Here is a 22,103-nt window from a genome sequence, read left to right as displayed (position 1 = left end):
GTTTTTCATAGACAACTCTTGGTTATTCGTGGATCACTGGAATATATGTATTTCTTTAAAGTATTTTGTTAATTATGCTTTCATCATTAGTTGCTATACTACAGAATTTGACAGTTTTCTTCTACCTTGCCCATTTTGAGTGGAGATACTGAGAATTAAAATGTACCAAAGTCAGGGAGCCAGAGAGATATTTTTTAAAGCATCTAACCTGTGTATAAACTAGATAAGTCCTAGTGAACTTATAACTTTTTTTTTTTTGGTTAAAACTATATCAAGTAAAATGTCGATGTATAAGTCAAGATGATAGTCACTGATGTTGACGTTTGCCAGTAAGCTTTTAAGATACAAAATACTGGAATATATTGATACTCAATAAATGATGATAGTGGTGGTGGTTGTTAGAAAGTTAATCTTGCTACTTTTTCTGGACATTTTATGTTAATAGAATTATAGTATGTAATCTTTTGTTTCTGGCTCTTTGTGTAACATTTTTGAAGTTCTTCGTATTGCAGGATATATCAGTATTTTGTTCCTTTTTATTGTTGAATAATATTCCATTTTAAGGATATGCCACATATTGTTTCCATTCATTAGTTGATGGACATTTGGGTTGTTTCCCATGTTTGCCTATTATGAATAATGCTGCTGTGAACATTCACATACAAATTTTTGTGTAGACATATGTTTTTATTTCTCTTGAGTAGATTCCTAGGAGTGGAACCACTGGGTTGTATGGTAAGTTTATATTTATGTTTTTAAGAAATTACCAAGCTGTTTTTCAAAATTGTACCATTTTACTTTATCATCAGAAATATGTGAGGCTTCCCGTTTCTTAGTATCCTCACCAACCATTGTTACTGTCTTTTAGTATACCCATTTTAGTGGTTGTTAAGTAGTATTTCATTTTGGTTTTAATTTGCATTTGCCTGATGACTTAATTGATTTTCAAACTTGCTGGTTGTACATGCTAAGTGTTTAGTGTTCCTAATGGAAGTAACTTTCTGATAATCCTTTATTTTTATACCCATTGCCTTCCAAAAGCAGATTCAAAACAGCAAGGACAATTTTTCAATGACATGGTACCTCAGAATGTTAGAAGCATTATGTTTCCAGCTTCACAACTTTATCTTGGTTGAAAATGTGATTCTGAAGTATAATATGCTTAAAATATACATTCAGTACTTTTTACTCAGCTAATCTAAATGTATGCTTTTATTTAGCACATGACTACTTTGAGTATGTATATGAAATTGTTAGGAACTTTTCATCAACTCTTTATCACTCTAGAAGTTACTGCCAATTTATATATGGGTATGTGTTTATTTAAACCAATTATCATAATTTGTGATTATTTCATTGAAATTATAAAAGTTGTATATTATCAGATAATGATAAATAATAAAACGAACTAGTTAATTTTAAAACTAATTTTATCTCATAAACCAACAATAAGGAAACCTGTTAGTCTTAGTTTAGATCTGTGTGCGAACTTTTTTTGAGACAGAGTTTCACTCTTGTTGCCCAGGCTGGAGTGCAATGGTGTGATCTCGGCTCACCGCAACTTCTGCCTCCTGGGTTCAAGTGATTCTCCTGCCTCAGCCTCCGTAGTAGCTGGGATTACAGGCATGTGCCACCACGTCTGGCTAGTTTTTGCATTTTTAGTAGAGACGGGGTTTCTCCATGTTGGTCAGGCTGGTCTCGAACTCCCAACCTCAGGTGATCCGCCCACCTTGGCCTCCCAAAGTGCTGGGTTACAGGCGTGAGCCACCGTGCCCGGCCTGTGTGCTAGCTTTGTAAGAGAAGAAACCTATTTGAACATAAGATTTAAACATCCACTTTCTTTTTCATGAACCTACCACTCTTAAAAGTTAACTAATACCTGCATGCCCTTTGATAGGGGATTACATTGTGTCCTTATATCAGCATACTTAGCGTCTGTTAAAAATGAAGATGTGATCTGTTTTCACATGAATAACATTATTATATGGAAAAAAGGTAAACTGAGAATTCCAAAATTGAACAACAAATGTTGTCTGTATATGTGTAATATTTTGATTTTTCTTATTAGAAACATACACACACACACACATATATATATGTTCATTTTTTAAAGGTTTGGAAGGCCATACACAAACATCTTAACCATAATGTACTCTGAGTGATGAAATTATGGGTGCTTTCATATTATTTATACTATTGAGTATTTTCTGAAATATTTTTTGAAGCAACATGTATTACCTTTATAAATAGAAAAGTTTTTCTTTAAATAAGTTTATTGAAGTCACAAGTTGATTAAAACATATTTAAAATAACAAAACTTTTATGTCTAAAAACAAGTTCTAAATTTTAAAGCCTCAAAATAAAGGGTTGCCTAAAATTAAAGAGAGGGCAAGTAGGCTCAAGCCTTGATTTGTTGTGTGTGTGTGTGTGTGTGTTTTTTTTTTTTTTTAACTAAAGAAGTGAATTTGCTAATCTAACTTCCATTGATTAATTCCCACGATTTGACAAAATTATACACATTGTACTTTTTTTCTTATGAAGTCTTAAATATATCTCATATCAGAAATCAAAATAATTGGAAGTATGATTAGTGAAGGAAAAATCTCTTTGATCTAAAACCAACAGATTTCACATTTTAAACTTCCATTTGTACTCTAAGTAACTTTAGTCTCTCAATTAACTGCTGCCTTATGTAGCATTAGTACATGGTTACCCAGCTGCTGTAATCACCATGTAATCAGCAACCTTCTATTTTTATGACTTAGTTTTTTCAGAGTTGTGCCAATGAATATGTAAAGAAATAAGGCAAGAATATAAACTTTATTGTTTAAAATATTTTGAGTGCCATTAAAACTACAATGAATGAGGTAATTTCCAGATTGAAAAGAATTAAATTGAAAATAAAAATACTCTGGATGAATTCTTACCTTCTTGGTAAATGAAAGTCTGCATTTAGGAAAAATAAAATGAGACACTATAAGTGCTTCATTTTAATATGAATTTTTTCAAATAAAAATGGGCACATTTCTTTTTTTTTTTTTTTTTTTTTCCTGTTTCTATACTAATCCTAGTAAAGGAGCATATTTGTTTCCATGGCGAATTCCCCGGACTTGTCATCACCAACTCTACATTTCTTTTGTCAGCTGTTGCACCCATCTCTTCTGTAATGGAGGCAATGTGTCTGCTCTTAATAAAGGCCAGTTGCTCCTCTCTCCCTGTATCCCTTCTCCTCTGTTCACCATGGAATCTCACATGGACAGTGCCCCATCTTGGACCTGTTCTTTTCTTGGGGAATCTTCCTAGTGGCATTTAAACCTTGTTTTAGGCCGGTTTTCATTTAAGGTTGTTCCACTGGCATCACACGCAAATTTCTGAACATAATTCCAGGCTGGCTGAATCAAAATGGAAGAGGGGTGAAGTTTGGAATCTACATTTTTAACAAGCAGGATAATGTTTAAGAGCTTTACCTTTAAGCTCTCCTATCTTAGAAACAAGGCAACATACAAATATCCCTGGTCCTCCATGCCCTGTCTTTCTCACCTCCTCTTCCCAGTACTCATTGTTGCATCTTTATTTCTTATATACGTTTCTAGTGGGTCTCCATACTTTAATTATATGCCCTATCAGTAAAATATTTTTCAGCACATATTGTCAATATATTTTTGTTCATTTGTTTATGTGTTATATACATGTACTACTACGGCAATATACTGTTCACATTATAAGACAATGTAAAGAGGATCTAAATAGTAAATAATATGTTTAATTCAAAAATATTTATTTATTTATTTTGAGACAGGGTCTCACTTTGTCGCTCAGGCTGGAACGCAGTGGCATGATCACAGCTCACTGCAGCTCTGACCTCCTGGGCTCAAATGATCCTCCCACCTCAGCCTTCCAAGTAGCTGGGACTACAGGTGTGTGCCCCAAGCCCAGCTAATTTGTCTTTATTTTTTGTAGAGATGAGGGTCTTGCCATGTTGCTCAGGGTGGTCTGGAACTCCTGGTCTCAAGCAATCCGCCTGCCTCAGCTGCCAAAAGTGCTAGGGTTATAGCCATAAGCCACCATGCCCCACCAAAAAATTTATTAATACTATATTACCTAATGAATGTATACAAATCCATATTTAAAATAGTCTTGATAATTTTGAATTTAAGGGGCTTTGTTAGATCTCATTAGATTGTTAGTGATTTTCTTTTTTGCACTAAAATGTAGCTGTTGAAGTGCTTATGCTAAAAAAGCAGATGATGTGTTTGCCTTGCCATTTTCTCTTTGTTAATGTGTGCTTTTATTATTAGTATTAGCCTTAGGGCCTAGAGTTCTTTGTAATCTTTTTAAGCTAGATTGAGCGTTAATTTAGTTAAAATCATATAATCTGTAATTCCACTTAACCCAGCCCATTTGAACTGCACAGCTTTGTCACATGACAGCTGCAGAAGTAGGAGTGCGGGTGCCACTGTTAACCCTTTGACTTTATGACATTTTTTTCTCTTACCTCAGGGTAGCTTCTCCAGTCTGTGAGGGAGGCACTGTTAATTCAGATAGTAAATATTATTATAACTTAATTGTTTTACTTGTCAGACAAAATATAAACAGAAATTCTCATACTTTCTGTCCACATCTTCGTGGACCTTCTCGTACAGTTCCTTTGCTACAGCTTAGCCAGCCCACTGTTGCACATCACTTGTATGACTCAGTCTCTTGCAAATTGTTTTCCTTATTAATGCTATCGTTAGACTGTATTCTTACTATGATCAGTGATTTCCATGTTGCCAAATTTAATTGACTTTTTTCAGTTGGTTTTTACTATTCGGTAGTCTTTTTTCTTTTAAGCTCAAATTTTTATTAATAGCCTTGGAACAAATACATTAATATTTCCTTATAGTCATATAGTATTATACAGTTTTGAAAGAACTTTCACATATACCAGTCGAACCCTTACAACAGCCCTGTGAGGTAGGCAGGGTAGGTGTTATTTTCCTACTACTATTGAGAGCAAAGCTAAGAGGTGAAGTAAGGTCACACAGTTGGTGAATGATGGAGCTAGGACTAGAACCTAGGCCTTTTGACTTGCTGCCTCCCTGAGAACATTCAAGTAATGATATCCAATGCTATATAACAAATATTTATCTCCTATGAAGCTGATCAGGTCTATTTTTATACATTTTACCTGTTTTTCTATTACCTTTCCCTAATATCAAAAAACTCTAAAACTGATGAGACATTTGAGACATTTCTTCTCTGTTACTGGACTTTTTCCTTAGATATATCAAGCACTAGCCTAAGATGAAACTTATGTTTTGAGGATCCTTGGCTATAAATTCTAAATTATGATATGAACATTTATTTTACAAAAGTCTGCAAATATATGTTGAACTTAAGAAAAACAAAACAGGTCTGTTTATATTCTCGAAAGCTTTCCATCTTTCCCAATATGACTTTAAGATGTGTATAAGAGGAAAACAGGGAAAGTGTTCAGCAATATTACAGTATTATTGGGAAACCAATGCAGAGTGCACATAAATGCAAGTCACATCACGCCACACTAGTTTGTTTTCTTTGTTGGCCTTTTAGAGGATGGAGAACCATTAGTGTCTTACTTTCAGGTTTGATCCCATCTTATATGTGATATCCTCAGCAACTAGTTAAAAATGTGATCTGAATTATACCAATTGGAGGACTCAAGCAGCAGTGATCAAAACATACATGTATGTGATAAAAGGGAAGAAAACACTTGTTCTTCATTGGTTTTGCCTAGGTCCAGTGTAATTACTTATCAAAACAAATTTTAACCTATAGCATCTCTGTTAAATTTAGAAATGTGAAATATGGTAGAGTTATCAACTTGGAATATAAGACTAAAACTGTAACTGACCCAAAACTGCCTGTCAAAAGCACAGAAAGCTCAACAGGCATAAAAACTAAGGAGTAAAACCCAACTGTTCTGATATAGAGTGAAAAACAGCAAATGCAAACCATCAGGTTAAAGTGAATCACAAAACATTAGGCATGTAGAGAATGTTTTAAAAATATGAAAATGACACTGAGCTGTATTACCAGGAATGATATTTTTTAAATTCCAGGTATGGCCTTTTACATTTAAGAACAATGGAGAGAAACAAACCTATGGGGTAGGTGCAGAAAATGAATGGGATTTAGAAAGGGAGTTCAGTTGGGGAATTAAGGAAGGCCAAGAAACAAATACATTCAAAATGGATTTAGAATCTCTCCTCCAAATCCACGCTTTCCAAAAATGTTTCCTAAATTGAGAGATTTGGTAAAAATAAAAAAGCTAGTGACAACAAAAGTGGCTATATTACCTTATAAAATAAAGTAGTATTTAAATGTAGATTAGAAATCATGCTGTAAAAGATAAATCTGCTGAGCAGGCTGTAGAACCTAAAACTTAGGTGCTGCCGTCAGTGATAAAAGGCAGAAAAGTGTCTCAAAAACAGAATTGCCATATAAGGACTCAACATTAATGAAACTATTAAGAAACAAGTACTTAACTGTTTGTAATTGAAGCCTAATGAAAAGCACATTTTGTATGTTTACTAAAGAGATCTAACAGTTTTAACTAATATGAAAAATACTGCAGTCTTTTAAGGTAAAACGAGAAGATATAGAATATTCTAGTTCAGTATATTGGGCTCAAAACCAGCTTTCCTTTTGAAATGCATCTAGACTAGACTATAATTCCTTACATAGTATCATTGTCATCATCATCTTCATGTTTTTCTCTTCAGTGGGTTTGCTTCATTGGCTGTGTTCTATGACGAAACCATGTTGATGGGAATAAGAATATTTTTGGGCCCAATCATTGAGGGATTAGTTGGAACATTTTGAACTGCAGTTGTTGCAGGAACTGGTTTGACAGGTGTGGACCGAGAAGGTGGAATCTGCACTGTTAAATCTTTGGCTTGTCACTGACATTGGAGTTGAAACTTTATTTGTGACAGACACTGTTTGTGGGGTCACTATAGTAGGAGTGGTAGGTTTGCTACTAACAGCACCAACAGTCAGTCGTAGAACTAGCCTCCCTTGGTTAGGTCCCTTTTTAATTAAGGACTTCAGCCTATAGTTTGGAGCTGTTAAGCAGTATCTATCAGGTGGGAGTCTAGGTCCTGCATATGGCTTAATCAGTGGCAAAGGGGTTTGATTTTTCTGCCTTGCAATATCCAGTAAGAAACCTCTTGGGGGAAGAGAGGTGAAAGATCAGCACGACACTGGATTGCCAGTCTCACATCATCTGCATCAACATTAGGTTTCTTAGTATGGCTTGAATAAATTTTTGCATCATCCAGAATTGTAGTCACATTTCGGAAAGCAAATTCCAAAATTTGATTTATAACCTTTGGTTTGTAGTCTGTGATTCCCATATCCTTCGAGATCTGTGCCATCACCAAGGCATCCCTAGGAGCGTTCTTGGGAAGTGCCATCTTGCCCAATTCCATGTTATCCAGCCACTCGTTATCCGGAGAGAGAGCCTATTGGTAGTCTTTAACTTAGTTGGTCATTTCATGGTTTTTCTCCTGCTGCAAGTGGTTCAAGTGCTGACCCAGTTGCTCGTATCAAAACAAACAAACAAACAAACAAAAAACACTTGAGTCATCTCTAATGTGTTCTTTTCCTTTTCCAAATACTCTTGACTTCATAGTACAGTCACCAAAACTTATTGATTTTATTTCTTAAGTTCTTTTCGTATCCATTCACTTTTTTTTTTTCCTAACAGTTGTAAAACTACCCTAATTTAAGCCACCAGCTCTCTTGGAGTTCTGCAGTAGTCCCCCATGGGGTCTTCTGATGCCTGCTTTCTCTGCATAGTGGCTAAAGTGATATTCTGAAAACAGATCAGATCGTTTTACTCTTCTTGCTTAAGTCTCTTTAATGGCTTATCATTGCAATGAAAAGCGACCAGAAAGATCTTTATCTCTCCACTGCTTTCCCCTTAGTTCTCTGGGTACTAAACACTGATCTCTCTGATCCTTCAAAATATGCTAAGCAATCCCCATCTACCTTTGTGCTGTTCCTTCTGACAGGAATGGTCTTTTCCTTCCCTTTTTGTTAGCTTCTTCTCATCCTTCCTATTGTGCCACAAAAAAGTTCAGGTTCAAGGACCTTGTTGTAAAGTCTCATTTTATGCTATATATTTGCTTAATAATATTTACCCTATGATTAATTTTTAACCATTATATCCCCAGCACCTAGCAAATAAAGGATAACATTTGAGTAAATGAACATTATCAGTATTTGCTTGTTTTTGTATCCATAGACTACTTGCTTTTTGAGGGTAACGTCCATATCTATTTTGGTCTCCATTATTTTTCCAGTATCTAACACATTCACACACAGACAAATATTTTTGAGTTACTGTGGTGGGTCTGTCATTATTTGTTGAATACCTTTTCCCTATAGACCTTAACTTGATCATGTCTGTCTTGTGCACCCATTCCAGTGCTTAATACAGTGCCTGACATGTAAGTATTTGGTAATGGTTTTTTGTTGTTGTTATCGACCTGTCTCTACTTTGCAATATGCACATTTAACCCATTCACATTTATTCTAATTGCTAATATGTTTAAACTTATTTCTGATATCTTATTTTGTGTTGTTTATGTTCTTGCTTTTTTTTCTTTTCTCCCTGTTTTGTTTAGATCAAGTTTTTTTTCTATAATAGGTTTATTCCTTTAAGAGTTAGGAAGTTAAATATAATCTTTTTAGTCTTTTAATTATTGACCTGAAATCTGTAATGCAAGTTTTTAATTTTATATTTTTCTACCAACATCTTCCCGTAAGACAAGAACCTCTGTTCTGCTCCCTTCCTTGCTACCTTTCCTATGAAAAAATTGAGATTTTGCTTTCCAATTGTGATTATCTGTACCAATCGAAACTTGTACTGGTGCTTTTATTTAGATCCTGCTCTCAAGTATGTATTTATTTTTAAAAATTTATGTAAGCTATATTTTTTTTGGCTATAATAACTTTCCTAATAATTCCTTTAGATAGGATTTGAGAGTGATATACTTTCTGTATTGTTACATATCAGAAAATGTATTTATTTTGCCCCTGTACATGATTAGTTTAACTGGGAATGAATTCTGTGTTCCTAATCATTTCCCCTCAGATTTTCAAAAAAAATTGCTTCATTGTTTCCAATGAAATATCTGACATCAAATAATTTTTTCTTTGCGTGTAATGTTTCTTCTTACTTGAAGACTCTTAGGATTTTGTTTTTAGCCTTGCTATTGTAAAATGTCATCATTATATGCTTAGCATTTTGTTTTGTTTTGTTTTCCATACGTACTAGCTCTTCAGCTATGAGAAATTTATTTCTGTTATTTTTTTGAGCAGTTGCCTTCTCCATTGTTTTTACTGTCTTTCTGGAATTTCCCTTAACTGGATGTGAGAAGTTTTGGATTTATCCTCAATGTCTGTTTGTTCTTTTTATCCTCATTCTCAGAAAATGCCTTTGGTTACTAATTGACTGATCACTCTTTAGCCATGTTTATTCTACCGTTTGACACCATCTATGCTTTCTTCTTTATTTTATATTATTTATTTTATATTACTTATTAATTTATTTTTGAGACTACATTGCCCAGGCTGGGTGCAGTAGGGCAGTCACAGCTCACTGTAGCCTTGACCTCCTGGGCTCAACGATCTACCCACCTTAGCCTCCTGAGTAGCTGGGACTACAGGCACACAACACTATGCCTGACTACTTAATTTTTTTTTTTTTAAGAGATAGGATCTTGCTCTATTACCGAGGTTGGCCTAGAACTCCCTACTCAAGTAATCCTTCCACCTTGGCCTCCCAAAGTGCCTGGCTTCTTCTTTATTTTAATGTTTAAATTTTTATATCTAGCCAGGCGTGGTGGCTTATGCCTGTAATCCCAGCACTTTGGGAGGCTGAGGCGGGTGGATCACAAGGTCAGGAGTTCGAGACCAGCCTGGCCAATATGGTGAAACCCCATCTCTACTAAAAATACAAAAATTAGCTGGGCATGGTGGTGGCACCTGTGCTCCCAGCTACTCAGAAAGCTGAGGGAGGAGAATCACTTGAACCCAGGAGGCAGAGGTTGCAGTGAGCCAGGATCTCACCACTGCACTCCAGCCTGGGCAACACAGTGAGACTCTGTCTCAAAAAAAAATAGTAATAAATAAATAAATAAAATTTTTACGTCCAAGATCTATAGTTGAGTTTTCTCTGAATATAGTGTACTATTGAAACTTTTTAAAATTTTTTCTGTATTTGCTGTCATTGCTACAGGATTAGTTCTTCTGATACTGATTCTCATGCATCTCCCCCACAGTTGTTGTAGATCCATATGTATTTGAGAGGTCCTGCCAGCTTGTCTGTGAATACTGCATTTGCTTCTAACAGTTGTGGAGAAGGGCAGTACATGTTGCACAATGGGATGTGCCAGTGGCAACAGTTCTGAGCTTGGTTACTCCCCTTTCCTTTTGTGACTCTAAGTATGCACACTTACTGCTCAGAGGCAGACCTCTTTGTTGATAAGGTGACAAGGAGGGAGAAGCCGAGATAATTAGCTGTTCCTCCAGAGTCCAACCACTCTTCCTAATGCTTGCCCTGAGGACACTTCCTATTCTGTAGATCCTATGGCTTCTCTGCCCTTGGGATTATTTTGGAAACTTTTTTTTACTTTTCATCACCATCCTCTCTGGAGGTTTCTTCCTTTAGTCCTTTCATATTTGCCTTTTCTCTTTCAGGAACTTCTCAAAATTCCTGGTTCTTTAAGAGCACACCTCTTTTGCTACTGCTGTACATTACAGGGATTTAAAGTGGAAGGGGCCATTAGATGCATAGATCAGAGCTCTGTATTGATCCATGCTTGTATTCAAGAATTCCGCATATCCTTATTTAAATATATCCTTAATAGTATATACAAAAGGAAAAAAATAGATAGATCTTAGGCTCTGACACAAATGTGACTGTCTCCTAATACTAATGTTATGAAGTTTATGGGTATAATTATTATATTTAAGTGAATCCATACATTCCCTTCTATCTGTAAAATCATAAAACCACAGTGTTTTTTTATTATATATTATTTTTGTAGCATATAGTGAAAAGTTAATTTCAGTTTTTTTTTTCCTATTAGGTTACTGCTGATTCAGCCATTCTAGAAGTTCTTCAGTCCAACATTCAGCATGTGCTGGTCTATGAAAATCCTGCTCTTCAGGAGAAAGCGTTGGCTTGTATTCCAGTCCAAGAACTAAAAAGGAAATCACAAGAAAAGTTATCAAGAGCTAGAAAATTGGATAAAGGTAGTAGCTTTACATAATCATTTATTGCTAAATGTAAATCATTGCTAAATAAACAGAAAATACTGAAATACAACTGACCCTTGAATAACATGGGTTTGAACTGCATGGGTCCACTTATATGTGGATTCTTTTAAACCAAATGTGGATTCACAGGATGCAAAACCCATATACGGAGGGTCAACTCTTTATATACATGGGTTCTGCAGGGCTGACTGTGAGACATGAGTATGTGTGGATTCTGGTATAGGTGGGGGTCCTGGAACCAATCCCCAGCATATACCATGGACAGTTGTAGTGCCTTTTGCTCTTATACATTGTTTTACAGTGTTATACATTATAAATACTTAACCTATTTCAATTTGAATTTTTAAGAAGTACGATAATAGTATAATTTTATTGCATATACCTCATGGGCACATATCACCTTTTTTTTCAATTTTTTAATTGAGGTAAAATACATATAACAAAATTGACCATCTTACCCATTTTTAAGTGTACATTTCAGTGTTATTAAATATAGTCATAATGTTGTTCAGCCATTACCACCATCTATAGCTTTTTTTATCTGTAAAATTGAAACTATACTCATTAAATAATAATCCTTCCCCAGCTTCCAGCAACGACTATTCTACTTTGTCGCTGTGATTTTGACTATTCTATCTTATATAAGTGGAATCATACAGTATTTGTCTTTTGGTGACTGGTTTATTTCACTTAGCATAATGAACCTCAGGGTTCATCCAGTGATATGGTTTGGCTCTGTGTCCCCACCCAAATCTCACCTTGAATTGTAATCCTTATAATCCCTGTGTGTCAAGGGTGGGACCAGTTGGAGGTAATTGAATCATGGTGGTGGTTTCCCTGATGCTGCTCTCATAATAATGAGTGAGTCCCAGGAGATCTGATGGTTTTATAAGCATCTGGCATTTCCCCTGCTTGCACTCATTCTCTCTCCTGCTGCCGTGTGAAAAGGTGCCTTCTGCCATGATTGTAAGTTTTGGGAGGCCTCCCCAGCCATGTGGAACTGTGAGTCAATTAAACCTCTTCTTTATAAATTACCCAGTTGCAGGTATTTCATCATAGCAGCATAAGAACAAACTGGTACATCTAGGTTGTAACATATTGCAGAATTTCCTTCTTTTTTTTTTTTTTTTTTTTGGCAGTTTTTACAGTTTTATTTAAACACAAAACATGCACATGAGCTGTCTACTCATTTTCTTCGCTGTGCAGCCTGGCATTGGGGTTGGTGACTCTGATGGCCAGCTGGGTGGCTCTTTCCTTGATGGCTTTGCAGTTCTTGGAGGAAACATTGTGAGCAATCTCAGCACAGTAAGTTTTGTTGCACATCAGCAGCACTTCAACCTCCTTGACGTTGTGGACCAGGAACTTGTGGAAGCCACTGGGCAGCATGTGCTTTGTTTTTTTGTTGCTCCCATAACTAATGTTGGGCATCAAGATCTGGCCCTTGAACCTTCTATGAACCCTGTCGTCAATACCTCTGGGTTTCCGCCAGTTATACTTAATTTTTGACATATCAGTCAGACTGGTGCCGGATGAACTTCTTGGTTCTCTTTTTGATGATCTTGGGCTTCACAAGGGGTCTGAGGGCGGCCATGAGGCCGAAGAGGAGATGGCTGCCACCTCTGTAGGCAGTGCTGAGGAGGAGAGAGCTTCCTTCCTTTTTAAGGTGAATAATATCCTGTTTATGTATATATCACATTTTGCATATCCATTTATTCATTTATTCATGGATACTTGGGTTGTTTCAATATTTTGGCTATCGTGAATAGTGTTGCTATGAACGTGGGTGTTTAAATACTTTAGTCTGAAATCCTGGTTGCAATTATTTTTGGTATACACCCAGAAGTGAAACTGCTGGATCTTATGGCAATTCTATTTTTAATTTTTTGAGGAACCACCATACTGTTTTCCACAGTGACTGTATCATTTTACATTCCTGCTAAGAGTGCACAAGTGTTCTAATTTCCCCTGTTTTTACCAACACTTATTATTTTCTGATTTTTCAATAGTAGCCATGCTAATGGGGATGAAGTGGTATGTCACTGTAGTTTTTGATTTGCATTTTCCTAATTCATGATATTGAGCATTTTTTTCATGTGCTTATTGGTCATTTGAATATCTTCTTTGGAGAAATGTTTATTCAAGTCTTTTGAACATTCTTCTTAAAAACTTTTTTTTTACCTGAATATGCATTTGCAGTTTAATCATTGGTATGTGAATATTTTTAGGTAAAGTAGAACTTTAGCCCACAGAATATATGATAGCATCATTAGTGAATTTAAATTAGTGAATTTTAATGTGAATCTAACAGAAACCATATTCAGAATTAATCCATATGAATAGACCATTGACTCACTTTTATGAGTAGAGAGACATTATTTATTGATTAAGAGTAGGTTTTGGAGTCAACTGTCTTTGTATAAATTCAGCTCTGCTACTTCCTGTGCATCACTGAGCAAGTAATTTAATCTCTATGACTCAGTTTCTTCATGTAGAAATAAGAATGATAATTTTTAGAAATAAATAATACATGTAAAAGCTGGGCATGATGTACTGGATAATAGGAACTGAGGTAAACAGGCCTTTCATGTAAGGTTTTATGCTAATCTACCTAGGAATTAATCTAACTAGAGTTGTTTTCATGTTTGCTTTAGCCGTAGGTATCAGAGGCTTCAAATTCCTCCAGTGTTCTTGTCGTCTCCCCCATTGTCTTTAGGCTTCCCTAAGAACTCCTCATTACAGTCTGCATTTATCCTGCTTGGTGTTCGTTTAGTTGTAATCCATTGTTATTATACTGGAGCCCTATTGGTGTGATGGTAAGGTATCAAGGAGAAGGTTCTATAATCTTTTGATTAAATCTCAGTATTTTAGTGGGCCTATATCTCTGGGCCTGTGCCTTTCACAAGTGTTTGTTAGCCTTTTTACCCCCATAGGTGAGACAGGAAGGCTACAAGGGGCTGGAGTCAGGGAAATATATGTCCTTCCCCCAGTTCAGAGAAGACTCTGGTAAAATCTTTTTCCCTGGAGAGGCCTAAATTGTGAAGAACACTCTGGGTATACCTCACAATTCTTACTCTTCCCATCTTTTCTAGAGCCACAAAGGATTTGTCTTGGTTCTTCATTGTGAAAACCTGGTGGGCTTCCTGCAGACAAAATGCACAGAAGTGTGGGGACCTCTCCCAAGACTGAATTTCTTACTCCCAAGCTAGTCCATACTCAGCTTCCAGCAGTTTGTCAAAATTGCTATTTAAATGTCCTTACCAGTTTATGGCTCTAGTGACTTCTTTTCCATGTAAGCAGATTTTGGCTGTGATTCTCTATATTTGTCTATCTTTTTGGACTTTGGGGTGATAGTTCACTCTGTGACCTCAGTTCTCTAATGGGTCCAAGAAAGGTCACTGATTTCAGTTGAGCTTTTTATTGTTTTAAAGGTGAGAGTATTGACCTCTGCTTGCTAGAAACTGGAAGATGAAACCAGAAATCCCTCTGAAGGCTTAACTATATGTGTCTCTTCCTTTTTTAACCATTTGATCAATTTTCACAAATGTCATTTATATATTTTGCTACCCTTTGTATTTTGGTAATTTTTGTCTTTTTAAAAATATTACACTATGCCATTTTTAAATTTTTGATGACTGGCTTGGGCCTTAGATTTACTTCTGCTACAGGCCTGCTAACCTTAAGACAGTTGTTCTCTTCTTGTATTAACAGTTTTTTTCCTGTGTGTACAATAAGAATGTTTATTAATATGTGATTATACAGGCCCTGTCCAGCTTCAAAGTACTGTGGTCCTTGATACGATGACTTATAGAAATGCCTGTTTATCAGGTACTTACTGAACATGTTTTGTGTTTGAGTCATTGGGCTGGGCCCTGCAGGGGAGAGACAGGATAATAATATAGCCTTGCCTTAAGAAGCAGCTAAATAGAAGATGAGAATTCAAATATGCAGATCGACTGAGTGTAAAGCAGAGTCCAACAAATGTAATGTATGAAGTATAATTTTTAAAACATTATGTTGTAGACCAGCTTGGCCAACATGGTGAAACCCCGTCTGTACTAAAAATACAAAAATTAGCCAGGCTAATTTGCAGTTGCAGATGCCCATAATCCCAGCTACTCGGGAGTCTGAGGCAGGAGAATCGCTTGAAACCGGAAGGCAGAGGTTGCAGTGAGTAGAGATTGCACCACTGCACTGCAGCCTGGGCAAAAGAGCGAAACTCCGTCTCAAAAAATAAAAAATAAAAAAAACCATTATGTTGCTAAATGAATAAACTTCAGTGAGAAATAGCATAGAGACAGAATGTTCCTGTTTGTGTCCCTCATATTTCCTCTCTCTAGGCAAATAACAACCAGGAAATTGCTCAAGGAGCAAAAATATACAATAAAGAGCATTAGTTAGGTGAACGTTATGTTTATCCTGATGCATTTGTCCATCTGTCCTCACGGTGGGAATGGTCTTATCAGTGGACCAAGAATCCTTCAAGTCCATTAGCTAAGACTTAAAGTCCATTTCCCATAAAAATCTGCTGATGTTCCCTGCTAACATTTGCTCCAGCATTTTTTCTTTCTAATTATAAAGATAATACAGGGGTTGTAGAAACTTTGGAAAATAGGGAGAAGACAAACTATCAATAACTTCATCACATTGGAGTATGTGTATTTAAGATCTGTGTATATATTCTTTAACGCTTAAAAAGTTTTAATTAAAATAGGAAAGAAATGACACAGCAGATTAGTAGTGAAAATTATGAAAATCAGTAAAAGATTTTTTTTTTAAGGGCATGAAGGATGAGTGGGATTTATAAAATATGTCAAAATACATACTAAGGGATTGGGGATTTTCTTCCAAGTGTAGTGATCAACATGCATAGAGGCAGAGAAGGACAGGCTCTATTTGGGAACAATGAATAATACAGTTAGACTGTGTGTAGGGTAGGGTGTATATAAAGCAGTGGAAGATCAAGTAGGCTGAAACCATATTTTGGTTGACATTGAATTTCAGACAGAGCAGTGTATACCGAGTTCATTTTTAATGTTTTCAAAAAAAATTAGTAAAATGAAACAAAGCATATTTCTAATAAGGTTTGAAATAGTAAAGACCAAAGAAATTCAAAGGAAACACGTCTTGGCCAAAAGACTAATGTTATATTGTGACTATAATTGAACATATAGCATAAATGTTACATAACCTTATTCATCAGAAAGCAGAAAATAATTTCTCAGGTGTTCTCGAATAGGTAATTCAGCAGGATTGACTATTGAAACTTTGAGTGACATCAGACTGTATTTAAGGAAGATTAATCTAGTAATAACTTGTGAAATGAATTAAAATCAAAAGAGTACAGGGAGAGAAAAATTAAAACACAATAGTAATCTAATTTACATAAGAGGGATAAGAGGGTGAACAGAGGGTTGAGATTACAAGGGAGAAGATGGATGTGAAAATTGTTGGGGTTATAGACTATGTGGAATTTGCAGTCAATAGGATAAGGCGTCATGTATATATAAGGAAGATGTCAAAGATGACTGGGTAACTTTGAATCTAGGCAACTAGGAAATTAAAGGAGTCAGTAGAAACAGGTTTTAAAGGGAAAGGAAGAGTGAGTTGAGGTGCCTACTATCTGGACTGCCAAGTGAAAACATAGGCCTGGAAATTCGATAAGAAGTCAAGCCTTGAAATACACTTTAGGATGATAGGTAAAGCCATGCAGGTAAATGAGATTGCTGAAATTGAGAGGACAGGGTGGAGAGGTAGGATTACAGAGGTTCTAGAAAACAGTGTAGCACTAGCCACATATGGATATTTACATTTAAATTAGATGAAAAATCAAGTTCTTCAGTCACACTCAGCACATTTCAGCTACTCAATAACCACAAGTTAGTGACAACCCTACTGGACAGTAGGAATAGGAATTATTTCCATTATTGCTGAAAATTCTATTGGATGTCAATATTTTAGAAACAGCAGGATATGGGAAGAGGAAGAGTAACAAGTGAAGGAAACATATAGTGAAATAAGTGATATGGTAGGCATAATGAGTATATCAATTAGGATTAGGTTGTGCTATGAGTAAAATGACTGGTGGCTTAGAGATTATTTTCTCATGTAAGAAATTATGGAGGTAGTCAGTCTGGAGCTAATGGTGAGCTATCATCAAAGACCTAGGTGCCTTCTGTCTTTCGGCTCAGATGTACATGTTTTCCATCCTTCACATCACCTCGTAGTCCAAAATGGCTGCTGCAGCTCCAGCCATTACATTTCCAGACCAAACATCAGGAAGAAGAAACGGAGAAAAGGCATAAAGGTTTTATCTCTAATTTGAGCTTCTTCTCTTGAAGTAGTCTTCCTTGGAGTAACATGAAGCTTAGTCATTTAGCCACACTTAGCCGCAAGGGAAGTTGGGATCTGTAGTTTTTTAACTGGTGCATTGTCATCCCTCCAAAATTGAAATTCTATAAATGAGGAAGAAATAGCAAGTGGATATTATATGGCCACCATCAGTCTCTGCCCCAGTGAGTGAATGGCACTGAGATGATGACGAAGCCCCCGCTAGCCAAGTTGGTGGTTTTCTTTCATTAGTGCAGTGGACTGTTTTTTCCTTTCCAGACAAAATCATATTCTGGGTCTGTGGACTGGGGAAAGTGTTTTGGTTTGATGCAGAAATGGGGACCTTGTGGCACTGCCAAATGAGATAGAGAAGCATGATTTGATAGCTTTGGCCTGGTAGACTGAAGGTTTGTCATGATTGCATGTTCCAGATACAGGTAGAACACCTTTTTGGAGGAGGAAGAACCCATTTTTGAAAAGTGGTAACAAAATATATCTTGGCCTACTAAATTGTATGTGAAGATATGAGATGGAGAACATGGATGAGGCTACCTCTACTGATGTTTTTACCCATTTTCTCATTCTCTTTTGTATATTGAAGTGGTTTTCAGAGAATGGAGTTAGGTCTAAACTTGTTGATTTTATTTTGTCACTGAGAAGTTACTAGAAATCTACGTTTATATGGTATTTTTGAAGATGGTAACTTTAGAAATTTGAAGTCTTAATTATATTTTTGAAATAAACCCAGTATTCACAGAATTTAGCATCTAAATCAGGCTTCCCTTATCTCTGAGATTTCTGAGCTTTCATCGTACAGGAATACTTTTATTTCTCTGAGCCCCTAGTTAAGGATATTGTTTAAATGAGGAACATTGACCCTTAATTGGGTGTTACTGTTTAATAGTCATACTTTCAGCTGGATTATACCTGGAGTATGTAACAGAAGTACAAATACTCTGTTTTCCTTTCCTTTCTTCTTGGTCTTGATAATGACTATTTGGTGAACAATTAAAATTCTAAGTAATATTTTGAGGCATGTTTGTTCAGTCCTTTCATCATTCAAATATTTATTAAGCATCTAGTGTATAGCAAGCAGAACACTAAGTGTTGGGGATATAGCAGTGAACAAAACTAAGTACCTACCATTATGGAAAGAGACACACACACACACTAGTGAAAAGTGCTAGGAAGACCAATGGGAGAACAGATTGAGTGACGACTAGTAAGATGCTGTTTGATACAAGATTTTCAGGGATGGCTTCTCTAAAAAGCAATGATTTCCCTTTTAGGTAGAAGGCATGAGCAACTGCAAAGGCCTCCTGAGGTGGGAGTGAGGTTGGCAAGTTTAAGAGATGGCAGGGAGAGCATGGTGGCTGTAGCCAGTGAACAAGACAGAAGGAGATAGGGTTTGAGGTCAGAGAGGTAAGAGGGTATTTAAGTTTCCTGGGGCTACTATAACAAATTACCACAAACTTGGTGAAATAAAAAGAAATTTGTTCTTACAGTTCCAGAAGGCAGAAATCCAAAATCATTATCACAGCGGGAAATCAAAGTATCCCCAGAGCCACGCTCCTTTTGGAGGGGAGAATCTGTTCTTTGCCTCTTCCAGCTTTTGGTTGCTGCTGGCAGTCCTTGGTTTGTGGCTGCAACAGTCTGGTCTTAAGGCCAGCTTCTTCAAATCTCTCTCTGTCCCATCTTCACATTGCCTTCTCTGTGTGTAAAATCTCCATTTACTTGCTTTTTATGAGGTTAATTGTGATTGAATTTATCCACATATTCCAGGATAATCTCCCCATCTAGAGATCCTTAAGTTTATAATATCTGCAAAGACCTTTTTTTTTTTTTTTGCCACATAAAGTAACTACATTCATAGGCTACAGTGATTAGGATGTGGATATCCTCTGAGGGCCATTTTTTAGCCTACGACAGGGAGCCAGCTGAAAGAACAAGAGTTGGGACTTTGAATTTTATTTTGAATGAGATGGAAACCCATTGGAGGGTTTTTTAAGTCACATAATCTGGCCTGTACTTTTAAAAAGATTACTGTAGCTGCTGCATGGTAGGCACTAGACTGAGAAGGAGAATGACAGTCCTCTGTTTTTAAAACTTTGTTTTTAATGTAACTAATCCATTAATATCTTCCTGTTGGAAAGCTTTCATATTATATGGGAAACGCCAAACTCTCCCTGCCATTCAGTTCTGTTCCTTTTCATGTCTTGTCCTGGATATTTATACCTGTAAATAATTATCTATAAAAATAGTTTAAGTTGTGTGAGGTTTATTTAAAATTTATCATCTCATATATATTCAGCTCCTTGGTGTTTTTCATTTACAAATATGTATTGGACAGCTTTTTAACTCCATAGTGTTTGATTGTACATACACTATTATTTATACAATTCCTTACTGATGGACATAGAGGTTGTTTCCATTTTCTCTGTTCTAAATGCCACCACAGTGGAGATTCTTGTAAACCATGTCTCCTGGCACACATGCACAAGTATTTCTCTTGGATAGATACTGAAATGTCAAGTGTGTGTAATACTTTTATATTATAATGGATCCTGCCAAATTGCCTTCCAATTTATACTAGAAGTGTCTAAGAATATTTGTTTCCACTTAATGAAAGTATTGAATTTCTTTTATGGACTTTGTGAATTTTTCTAGTGGGTTTCTTAATGTTCTTACTGATTTATAGAAGTTCTTTATGTATTTAGAAATTTATCTTTTTGAGACAGAGTTTTGCTGTTGTCGCCCAGATTGGAGTGCAGTGGCGCGATCTCGGCTCACTGCAACCTCCGCCTCCCAGGTTCAAGTGATTCTTCTGCCTCAGCTTCCTGAGTAGCTGGGATTACAGGTACCTGCCACCATGCCCGGCTAATTTTTTTTTTTCTTTTGTATTTTTAGTAGAGATGGGGTTTCACCATGTTGGGCAGGCTGTTCTCCAACTCCTGACCTCAAGTGATCCTCCCACCTCAGCCTCCTAAAGTGCTGGGATTATAGACGTGAGCCACCGTGCCCGGCCAGAAATTTATCTTTTCTTTGTTAGACATGTTACAAAGTTTTCCTCCCAGAGTTCTTTAGTGTAGCTTTTGAAATTCAAAAGTTTTTATTTTTAACATAAGAAAATTTAATTTTTTTCATTATTGATTTTACAGTTTGTATCTTGCTTGCTTAAGACCTTCCTAACCCAAAGTCATAAACATAAACATACTCACCTATAAACTTCTATTATTTTATATTATTCCAGAGAGTTTTTTTTTAATGAACTATAGTAGGGATCTGATAGATAGCTATTTGTCCTAATATCATTTATTGAAACAGTCCATCCTGTTAGAGCTGCTTTAAAATGCTAACTTTATTAAATACTGTGCATTTGCTTAGAAATATGTCTTTCAGAACTCTTTTGTTTCATTGATCTGTTTATTCTTCACTAATACCACAATGTTTTAAATATTAGAGTTTTATAATATGTCTTGATACACGGTAGGCAAATTTACCTTATGATTCTTATTCAAAGTTGTGTTGGCTATTTTGTGCATTTTCTCTTTCACATGGGATTTTGTAGTTAGCTTGTCAATTTTTTTTTTTTTTTTTTTTTTTAATGAGACAGAGTTTCACTCTGTCACTCAGGCTGGAGTGCAATGGCATGATCTTGGCTCACTGCAACCTCTGCATCCCAGGTTCAGGTGATTCTCCTGCCTCAGCCTCCCAAGTAGCTGGGATCACAGGCACCTACCACCAAACCCAGAAAATTTTTGTAGTTTTTAGTAGAGACGAAGTTTCACCATGTTGGCCAGGCTGGTCTCGAACTCCTGACCTCAGGTGATCTGCCTACCTTGGCCTCCCAAAGTGCTGGGATTAGAGGTGTGAGCCGCCACACCTGGCTAGCTTGTCAAATTTTATGAAAAAATATTTTATAATTTTAATTGGGATTGTATTAAATTATAGATTAATTTGTGGAAGGTTATCAGCTTTAGAAATATTGAGTTTTCCCTCCAGGAACTGGCCTTTTTACATTCTCTGTAGTTTTTTTTCTGTAGTTTTTTATTTTGAAATACATCAAACATAAATACAAGAACAAAGTATAATATATCATATACCTATGACCAACATCAAGCTTTATTAGATTTTATCATTATGCTATATATGTCCTTCATATTTATGTTTTATTATCACTCTGTTTTAATCATAAAACATTAAAGATAGAGATGAGAACCCCCTATATATGTTTTTAAGATTGATTTTCCCTCTCCTTCCCTTCTTGCCAGAGATACCATGGTCTTGAATATGAACAAGAGAGATCTGTTTATGGAAAAGTGGGTATATTATCTGTCATGTTATAACTTACTAGGGTTGTTATATATACTAGAGATATGGTTGTGTTTTTATGTGTTTGGGGATGAGTATCCATGGATGGATTATATTGTACAGTTGAAGCCCTAATAGAAAGGCTAATAGGA

General features: G+C 36.0%; 2 protein-coding genes and 1 pseudogene across 6 annotated transcripts in view; 1 reads left to right on the top strand and 2 right to left on the bottom strand.

Annotated features, from left to right (window-relative positions):
• The window catches only part of NGLY1 (N-glycanase 1), a 64,218-nt gene that overhangs the window by 21,147 nt on the left and 20,968 nt on the right, over nt 1-22,103 (top strand). For all 5 annotated transcript variants that reach the window (XM_024928238.4, XM_008951630.4, XM_034955991.3 and 2 more), the window contains exon 4: nt 11,124-11,289. In XM_024928238.4, the coding sequence (XP_024784006.2) occupies nt 11,124-11,289 (166 nt within the window). The remainder of the gene's footprint in view (nt 1-11,123; nt 11,290-22,103) is intronic.
• LOC117979609 (transcription initiation factor TFIID subunit 9B-like) lies at nt 766-10,096 on the bottom strand (annotated as a pseudogene).
• LOC117979610 (large ribosomal subunit protein eL32-like) lies at nt 11,298-21,883 on the bottom strand. Its single transcript, XM_034955993.3, is given in 2 exon segments — nt 11,298-12,816; nt 12,818-21,883. Coding segments are annotated over 2 exon segments (408 nt in total). The 5' UTR covers nt 12,905-21,883; the 3' UTR covers nt 11,298-12,495.

This window comes from Pan paniscus, chromosome 2 (genome assembly GCF_029289425.2).
Source record: "Pan paniscus chromosome 2, NHGRI_mPanPan1-v2.0_pri, whole genome shotgun sequence".
In the NCBI taxonomy this organism is placed as follows: domain Eukaryota; kingdom Metazoa; phylum Chordata; class Mammalia; order Primates; family Hominidae; genus Pan; species Pan paniscus.
This window is presented reverse-complemented; position numbering and strand designations above follow the sequence as displayed.